This window comes from Triticum aestivum, chromosome 2A (assembly GCF_018294505.1).
Source record: "Triticum aestivum cultivar Chinese Spring chromosome 2A, IWGSC CS RefSeq v2.1, whole genome shotgun sequence".
Lineage (NCBI taxonomy): Eukaryota > Viridiplantae > Streptophyta > Magnoliopsida > Poales > Poaceae > Triticum > Triticum aestivum.
Genome location: NC_057797.1, coordinates 187,809,292 through 187,818,982, shown reverse-complemented (window position 1 = coordinate 187,818,982; position 9,691 = coordinate 187,809,292). Strand labels below are relative to the sequence as shown.

General features: G+C 46.2%; 1 protein-coding gene across 1 annotated transcript; it reads left to right on the top strand.

Annotated features, from left to right (window-relative positions):
- Positions 1–5,864: 5,864 nt before the first annotated feature.
- On the top strand, positions 5,865–6,763 carry LOC123185131 (NDR1/HIN1-like protein 1). Its single transcript, XM_044597116.1, has one exon. The coding sequence runs from the start codon at positions 5,937–5,939 to the stop codon at positions 6,582–6,584; it is 648 nt and encodes a 215-aa protein (XP_044453051.1). The 5' UTR covers positions 5,865–5,936; the 3' UTR covers positions 6,585–6,763.
- Positions 6,764–9,691: the final 2,928 nt, after the last annotated feature.

Sequence of the window (9,691 nt, the reverse complement as noted above, 5' to 3'; positions counted from 1 at the left end):
CCATCATCTTGACACTCATAGCATTTCCTCTCCAACATGGTGATTTCCTTCTTTGCCCTTGTAGCAAATTCTCCATTAATGATGCGTGCACTATTTTTCCTTATTTCTTCTACATTATTAGAGGAAATAGAAGCATATAGGTCATGATAACGAGGAATATCAACCATATCATCACAAAAAATATACAAGGAATATCTCTATATTATATGCATGAACTAACAACACAATAATGCATATCATTTTTCTATATGTGATCAAGTTCACAGAATCTACAACATTAGCATTTATACGTGAAAGATCATCAATGTTTATCACAACATCATCATAACATATGATATTTCCACTCACCATGTCATTACCAAGGGACAAGCCATATGATGGTGAGGTGGAAGAAGTTGGAACATCCAAGCACCCGAAGGAGGAAGCAATATGGAGTTCTTCATGATTTGAAGATATGGAGAACTCCTCACTTAACACCCCAAAAGATAATTTACCACATCAAGATTGAACCCACCATATATTTCTTTTAGTTTGGTCCACATCTCATGGGCCATCACACAAGTCATGATTGACTCAAACACCTTGAGGGAAACAGATCAAATTATGGCATTCTTAGAACCACACCCACAAAGCATATCATCATTTTTCCTCAATAGTTGGAAAAAGTTCATCCTTTCAAGGAGAATACCCTACAAGAACAATTCACACAAAGTTTGGACCCATGGCTCAGAAATGATAAAGCATGAAAATTTTCCAGAAGTGATAGTTTGTGCCACTGCAGTATACCACTAGTTGACATCTTTACTCTCCAAGTGGTGAAGCCAACAAAGGAGAAACCTGGCTCTGATGCCAATTGAAAGGACCGAGATGACGGCTAGAGGGGGTGAATAGGCATTTTGAAACATTTATGGATCTCCTAATGCATAATTAAACTAAATGGATACTTTTCAAACACAAAAAGTAAATATGATAGGCTCAACTAAGTGCACCAACAACGTATGCAAAACAATATAGATACTTAAGGAAACTAGAAGTAAAAACAATATCACAAGATATGAAAACGTAGGAGCACCTAAGCAATTCAAACTAGTACAAGATATATCAATATGAGCTAGGATGAATTGTGGAAAGTGAAGGGTGTGGGAATAACCACAGGTGAGTCGGGGACGCAAATTTATGCCAAAGTTTACACTCATGAGAGTGCTAATATCCGAGGGAGCGATGTTGAGGCCAAAGCTCTGGAATGCCACCAAGTGGCTCACCATATTTTCCCTTTCGAGTCACCTCCACGGACGAGCCTGGATTCACTCATGGTTGGTATTGAAGGCCACCACCACGCCTTTATAAATTTCTCCGGAGCACACCGTAAGAAAGGAAGCTTCCAAAGGTACCTTGAACACCTAGGCCACTTCATACCCTTACCTGGAGCATGCCAGAAAAATAAGCTTCTGGGGGAACCTCAACCACCTAGGCCTCTTCACAAACTTCTCAAAGATATCACTAGACCATCTAGGAGGCAAAAGCCTCAAAGTAATAAACTCACGGGCTCTCACTCGAACAAATCGATTCGGGGAGCTCAAACCAATGCAACAAATGCAAAGCAAGGTCAAGCGACAAATTCCCAACTCACTCTCTCAATCTCACAAGATGCAACTCAAGAAAGTAGGAGATTGAAGATATATGATACAATGGAGGGAATCAACAAATAACTACAAGATCCATACACAAATCCCTCTTCACATAGAGGGGATGTAGGAGTTTGAGAGAGGTGGTTTGTGGCTCAAAGTAATAAACTCACGGGCTCTCACTAGAACAAATCGATGTAGGGAAGAAGGGACCTTTTATAGCCAACCCCTAAAACTAGCCGTTGTGGCTCCAACAGACACTTCCTGGACACCCGGTGCCCATGAGGGTCAAGACCTCGTGCCCATGGGGTCCATGTATCGACGACCTCAAAACCCCATGCCCATGGCGTACCCAGAAATAGCCCAAAGCAGGAAACTTAAATATACATAACTGTGGCATACAAACTCGAGTTTCGATGATCTTGGGCTTGTTTTAAAGCTCTGGACAAGCTCAAGGTCCTCATGTAGAGAACCACCCAAGATCAACAAGAAATAATGATGCAAAACATGCAAAGGTTTGAGATCTCTACATGTGATGTATTCAAGCTACTCGCCCTAAAGTCCCTCTTGATAGTATGACTATCAAACCTACAATCTCGTCTCCCTCGAAGCACCATGAGACCGGTAAAACTAGGAAAACCTAGCTAAGGTATACATTTGCCTTGTGTATTCCACTTCAGCTTGATGATGGCTTTAATACTTGCGTCAAGTTGGACACCTTTTCTTGACCACGAACACTTGGTGAAGATATATGAATTGCTTTCCCATATTGCAACGAGGGAAGCCTTCACTTAAGAACATCTTCACATGTACAAAAGCACAATGTGGACCACAATCTTCAAAGAATATAACCTCCGGCCTCTCATCTTACACTTGGAACTTCTCAAACTCGATGACCATCACCACTTGATGTCATCCTCACATAGGCTACTCGAAATCTTTCTTTTGATGCAAGACTATGAGAAATACCTAACAGACAAAGACACAACAAACACATAGCACATGTTAGTGCACAAAACACAATTCACAATTACTTACCATACCACTAGCTAGATCACATGATCCCATGCGGTATTGTTTGTGCTTGTGTGTTGATCATCCAGATACAATCTTCGAGCTTCATCTTGGTCAACCAACATCTATACTTCATGGTCCATATCGGTTTCTTAAAATCCATAAAGAACTCTTCATTTTACGTCATTTCTTCAAGACTAGGTCACCAATGACTCTTTCATGACCATATCAAGATTCACCATGAACATCATATTGGTCATCATTTGCTCTTTTAAATGCCCATCACAAACTCTTGAGTGGCACAATGAATTCTTCACTCTATTTTCTTGCTTCAAAACATGATCAATCAAAACTCAGCACATGAGCTCATCATGATCTTCTTTTGATGATACCATAGCTTGAATTCTTCTCTTTAATTATACTCTCAAGACCTTGATTTTTATAAGCCCAAATGTGCAACCTTTGAGATCCTCCAGTGAACTCCACCTTCAAACATATTTGGGTAGACACTGAAATCAATCTTGATGGCTTCATTAGATACATCCAAAAACAAACTAGTATCCTCAGTAGGCAAGAGACCCTGAGAGTCAAACCCTAGGCCCCGTGTGCAAGGGGTGAGAGACCCCGTGCGCATGAGGTATCTAGAGATTGTAACACTCGATCCCATGTATACGGGGAACAGGAAGCCCATGCATACGGGGTGTCCAAAGAGAATACCATGAGGAATTCTTCGAGACGCTTTTGATGGAACTCTTCCCAAATAATTCCGACAAGCTTCATACATCACCGTGGAACATTTCTTCATATAATATACAATGCCCTTGATGCTCCATAGGAATTGTCATTCAACACCAAAGCTTAGAGAAAATCTTCGTCTTTATTCTAATCATCCTTAAGACACCATCTATGTTGTATTGTTTCGAATATATCTCAGTGAAAGCATTAGACCATAGAGATGGTCATGAATTACCAAAACAACACGTAGGGACTACATGCCCTTTCTCCAGGTGTCATATCCTTGTCACCGAGCATCACTACTATACTGAGCAATGAGAGCCCGTTGCCTCGGTAGATCCACAATCCCTAGCGTGCAAAAAAGTTGAAGTCGCCACTCGGGTGTAGCGTGATGATAAACCGGTTGTTTGGATTGGTGAAAAATCCGGCCCTCTACTAAGTTTCCTAGCAAAATTGAAGTGATACGTTATGTCATCGATATTCGGATTCCTCTGGTTGATGTAGCGGGCGAGGAGTCTAGCAGTGGCCCTCCCCCATCAGTTCCCTACTCTGGCTCAAGCACCACAAAGATACTCGACATTCGTATCGACGCCCCGCCCACAAGATCCTCCTGCTGCCCTACAAGACTGTCCTTGCTCAATACATGCATAAGCATGCGCCACCAAGCTACTTCGGGTGGGTAGGAGCCTTATCGACGCCCCCTTGATCGCGCCTATCGCCAACAGACAACATCAGACGAGTGTGCACTGAGATTGGAACGATACTAAGATGAAAACCAAATAGAGAATTATCAAAAACAGAAGATCAATTTCCAGACCTAGGGCGCGCAATTTATAAAGGTCACCCAGGGGTTTTTTTCTTCACGTCGTCAATATTCAGAGGGAGACCTAGTAAAGCAGCACGGATCGTAGATGTTGCGCACTCGAAGACACAGATTGTTCGAAGACTCTTGACACTCATGTGCATGATCAGGAAGGCTTGACATGATCACCCGTGTTTCGCGTAAACCCTAACCCTAGCGCGTAGCCAGACGGCGTTGTTCCCAATCGAAGTACTTTGCCGATCCAATTACCAGAAAATCGGTTGAGGCGTTGCTTTCCCTGGCGTCCACCCCATACGAAGATCCAACCAAAAACACTTTTACACATGCAGTGCAGTACTGTACTCCTGAGCTATCATCTCCAGTGATTTGTAAAGCCATAAACACGTACGTCCTCTATTGGGAAGCGCGGATCGATCACTCACTGAAGAGAGCTAGCTACACACCGCAGCCACCGAAAGTAAAGAACAGAGAGCAGAGCCATGACCCGCAAAAAAAAAAGAGAAAAGAGAGCAGAGCCATAAGCACAACTGCACAAGCACGAGCACGAGCACCACCTTCGGCGCTGCTGCGTCGGCTTCGCTGCGTGGCTCGTTGTCTACCTCGCGCCCCACCCCAGTACCCCACCAAGCCTTCATGAGACCAAACGTGGTTACAATAAAAACTAAAAAATAGAAATGCAACAAACTACCATCTGGCTTGGTTGCTCTTAACAATAAATAAAAACTTTTACAATGAGGTCAGAAATAATTCAGAGCCTGACTACAAGCACAGCCTGGGATTCGATGCCGGCGGCTGTGAGCATGTGCCGAGCGAAGCTAAAGGAAAAGGGCTCAATGGTAGGTGGTATATGCATATCCATCAGCTACGGATGCTGCCTACCCTTAGCTAGAAAGGTCCGCGAAATATCCGTATATGCAAAAAGTTTCACTTAAATCCATATATTTGCGTACTCAGTGGTAGTCGGTGACTCTCGCGTGGAAACGCTCAGGTTAAATATGAAGCAAATCGCGCTGGAGAGAGGGGACATCGACTCGGGAGTTGGGGAGCGGCGGTGCGTGTAGGGCACCCTGTCCACAAACGCGCACTTGATTGCAGGTACGCATGATTCCATATGATGCGCCGCACGCCCTGGGTGTCCTACATTCACGCCCATCGGCGCAGATAGACAACAACAACCGGGCAGCAGCGGCCCATAACTTTTAGCCATTTTTTCTTCTAACAGTGTCATTCTAGAGCACGCGATTTTACTAGTACCGTATTTTTGTTTTGACAATGACAATCTCTCCATCTCAGCTAAAATATTTGGCGGGCATCGGTGAGATCTGCCACTATTAGTCTAGTATGAGTTGCGCTCACTGCTTCCTTACGCCTCCGTAAATAAAGATTGATGTCAACATAGCCCGATAAGGCGATCGAGCGGTGGTACACATGGCCGTGTCAAACGCAAATTGGGACTCACTTCATGATCACCAAGCAGCATCAAACAGCAGAATAAATGAAGAATCTCAAAGCGCACGCGCATGCAGGACCAAGTTACTTGCCAATCGAATTGGCAGAAGAATCTTCTTCGGTTGAGACGTTTTTTATCGAGGAAAATTCTTCGGTTGAGACGTTGCTTTCTGGCCTCCACTCCCATCATCCTACTTTTAAAGCCATTAACACCCACTGGAGAGAGTACCTAGCGCGCCACTGCACGCACACCCACCAGTCACACAGAGCACAGTACAGAGAGCAGAGCCATGAACAAGGAGAAGCACCACACGTACGAGAACCACCTCCGGCGCTGCTGCAATGGCTTCGCGGCGTGCCTCCTGGCGCTGGTCGTCGTCGTCGCATTCATCGCGCTCGTCGTCTACCTTGCGCTCCGCCCCACCAAGCCTTCCTTCTACTTGCAGGACCTGCAGCTCCACTCCATCAACCTCGGGGACCCCTCCCTCTCTGCCACCGCGCAGGTCACGCTCGCCTCCCGCAACCCCAATGACCGCGTCGGCATCTTCTACAGGCGCCTCGACGTCTTCGTCACCTACCGCGACGAGCCCGTCACCGTGCCGATCTCCCTGCCGCCCATGTACCAGGGCCACCGGGACGTCACCATTTGGTCGCCCGTGCTGTCCGGGGAGTCCGTGCCCGTCGCCGGATACGTCGCCGAGGCCATGAAGCAGGACATCGCCTCCGGGTACGTGTCGCTGCAGGTCAAGATCGACGGCCGCGTCAAGTGGAAGGTCGGGACCTGGGTCTCCGGCAGCTACCACCTCTTCGTCAGCTGCCCCGCCATGCTCGCCGCCGGCCCCGGCGGCATGCCGCTCGGGGGTGGCCCCAATGGCACCGGGGGCGCCGTCGCGTCACTGAAATTCACGCAGCCGACAGGGTGCACCGTCGGCACATGATAGAATGGACCGCTCATACGGCCGCACGTCCGTACTGTAAGTGGAAGGAACTACGTAGCCGGCTAGTTCTTCTCTTCGTGTCTCTAAACAATTTCTGTTTGTTGTTAGTAATAAATTGTCTAAAGCTCTCTTAATTTTTGTATGTCACGTGTAATGGGAGAATAAACTGTGTTGATATATGTGCTTCAATTTTTTTTTTTGAATTTTTTTTGAGATCTGTTTTTTTTTTGGAAATGAAAAGGTGAATGAAAAGGTAGAATATTATATATTTCAAAAGGCCGAAGCCCAAAGACCATAGGTCAAATACATGAGGCTCATTTTACCCATCGTGGTGCGTAGGCCATGAGCAGCCTAGAGAAGAAACAAGAGACGTGAAGGAGAGAAAGAGAGATGACCATGCAGAACTAGGCAAGCTAAGCTAAGCCCAGAAAGTTTGCTACCAAGACAAGATTGCTGCTTTGCCCTCTGGGCGTCGTGCTCGGTGGCACCAAAGTGATAACAACTCTGCCGTGTATTCGTACATCCTAGTATAGGACGGTGACCAGCGCTTATGATTGAACACACGGTTATTCCTGGCGTGCCAAAGAGTGACTACACAAGCAACAATCAGAATGTTCAATTTGCATGATGAAGGCCAGCATAAAAGAGCGCGTTGAAAGAAGTCTGATAAATCCGTGGAATTGTAAGTAGCATCAAGCAGTTCAAATCTCTCCCAGACCGCAGAAGCACGGCTGCATCACAAAACCAGATAGCTGATGGACTCAATTGCTGGGCAGATATCACAGTGAGCATGTGCAGTAATAGAGGACCACTGTTTCTTTACCATATTGTCCCGAGTGTTCAGTCGACCCCAGAAAGCCAACCAAAGGAAGATTCTGTACTTTAGGGGAATGACAGGGTCCCAAACCCACCGCTGGAATACACTGGTCACACCTCTGAAAGTAAGAAGTTGGTAAAAGTACGCAATATTCACTTCATTATTATATAGAGAAGAGAAACGATGTTCCTGGCTGGCAGACGATGGATAAACTCCCAACAAAATTGTCTGCAGAAGATGCAACTCCCAGGTGGCCGCTTGAGTCAGATTTGGGTGCAAATGAATATCCAAAAAATTATCAGAAAACTGTGAAGCAACACTGCACCAACCGTTCTCCGCATAGGAAAACAGAACTGGAAATTCATGACACAAACGCCTAAAAGCAAGCCATTTGTCATGGCAAAACGAAACAAGTTGCCCAGCACCCAAGGAGCAGCGAGAAGCAGACATAACCAACGGGATAAACTGTTTGAAACCCTTCCAGATTGGCGTGTCCCTATTGTGAGAGCCATTAAGCACCTGATTATTGCAATATTGTGCTGCAAACCACTGAAACAAGGTATATCAGACTGTTGCAAGACCTTGGCAGTGAATTTGCGGAGCATAGCTTTATTATGAGCAGGGAGATCCCTCATGCCCAACCCACCGGGAGCCCTTTGGCAAAGTAACGTACTCCAACGCCACCAGACAATGGCCATGTTGGAAATATGCCCTAGAGGCAATAATAAAGTGGTTATTATTATATTTCCTTGTTCATGATAATCGTTTATTATCCATGCTATAAGTGTATTGACCGGAAACTTAAATGCATGTGTGGATACATAGACAACAACATGTCCCTAGTGATCCTCTACCGGAGTAGCTCGTTGATCAAAGATGGCTATGGTTTCCTAGCCATAGACATGAGTTGTCATTTGATAACGGGATCACATCATTAGGAGAATGATGTGATGAACAAGACCCAAACTATGAACGTAGCATATGATCATGTCAAGTTTATTGCTATTGTTTTCTGCATGTCAAGTATATGTTCCTATGACCATGAGATCATGCAACTCACTGACACCGAAGGAGTACCTTGTGTGTACCAAACGTCGCAACATAATTGGGTGACTATCATGGTGCTCTACAGGTATCTCCGACGATGTCTGTTGAGTTGGCATGGATCAAGACTGGGATTTGTCACTCCGTATGACGAAGAGGTATCTAAGGGCCCACTCGGTAATATAGCATCACAACAGGCTTGCAAGAAATGTGACTAATGAGTTAGTCAGGGGATCTTGCATTACGGAACGAGTAAAGAAACTTGCCATAACGAGATTGAACTAGGTATGGTGATACCAATGATCGAATCTCGGGCAAGTAACATACCGATAGACATCGAGGTTTGACCGATAAACATCTTCGTAGAATATGTAGGAACCAATATGGACATCTAGGTCCCGCTATTGGTTATTGGTCATAGAGGTGTCTCGCGGGTCTACACACTTACAGTTTGATGAAGATATAAGTATAGTTGAGTTGTTATGGTGGTAACCGAAGGTAGTTCGGGGTCTCGGATGAGATCCCAGACATGACGAGGAACTCCGAAATGGTCTGGTGGTGAAGATTGATATATAGGATGAAGGGTATCAGAGAACGGAATTGTTCCGGGGGTACCGAGTTATGGCCAAGAGAATCGAAAGGGGTTTCGGGGGCCCCAGGCAGGTGTTGAGGGGGTGGGGGACTCATGGGCCAAGGGGAGGGAGCACACCAACCCTCTAAGGGGTTGTGCCCCCCACCCCATCCCACCATCACCAAAGAAGGTGGGTCTCCCCCTAGGGCTGCATCCACTTGGCTTGGGGGCAAGCTAGCCTAGGGTTTCCTTAGGGGCTCCCCAATCTGTGGTGGCCCCCCTAGGGGAAACCCTAGGGCGCCCCCTCCTCCTCCCTTCCCCTATATATAGAGGGGTAGAGGGACGGCAGCCGCACCCCCATCTATGCTACGGCGTTGCCCTCTCTCTCTCTCTCTCTCTCTCTCTCTCTCTCTCCGCGCAGCTTAGCGAAGCTCTGCTGAGATTGCTCCACCACCACCGCCACCATGCTGTCGTGCTGCCGGAGGAGTCGATCTATTACTTCACCATCGCTCGCTGGATCGAGGAGGTGAAGGCGTCACCGAGCCGTACGTGTGTTGAACGCGGAGGTGTTGTCCGTTCGACGCTTGGATCGAGAGTTCGTGACGGATCGTCATTGGATCGTGAAGACGTTCGACTACATCAACCATGTTTCTTAACGCTTCCGCTTAGCAATCT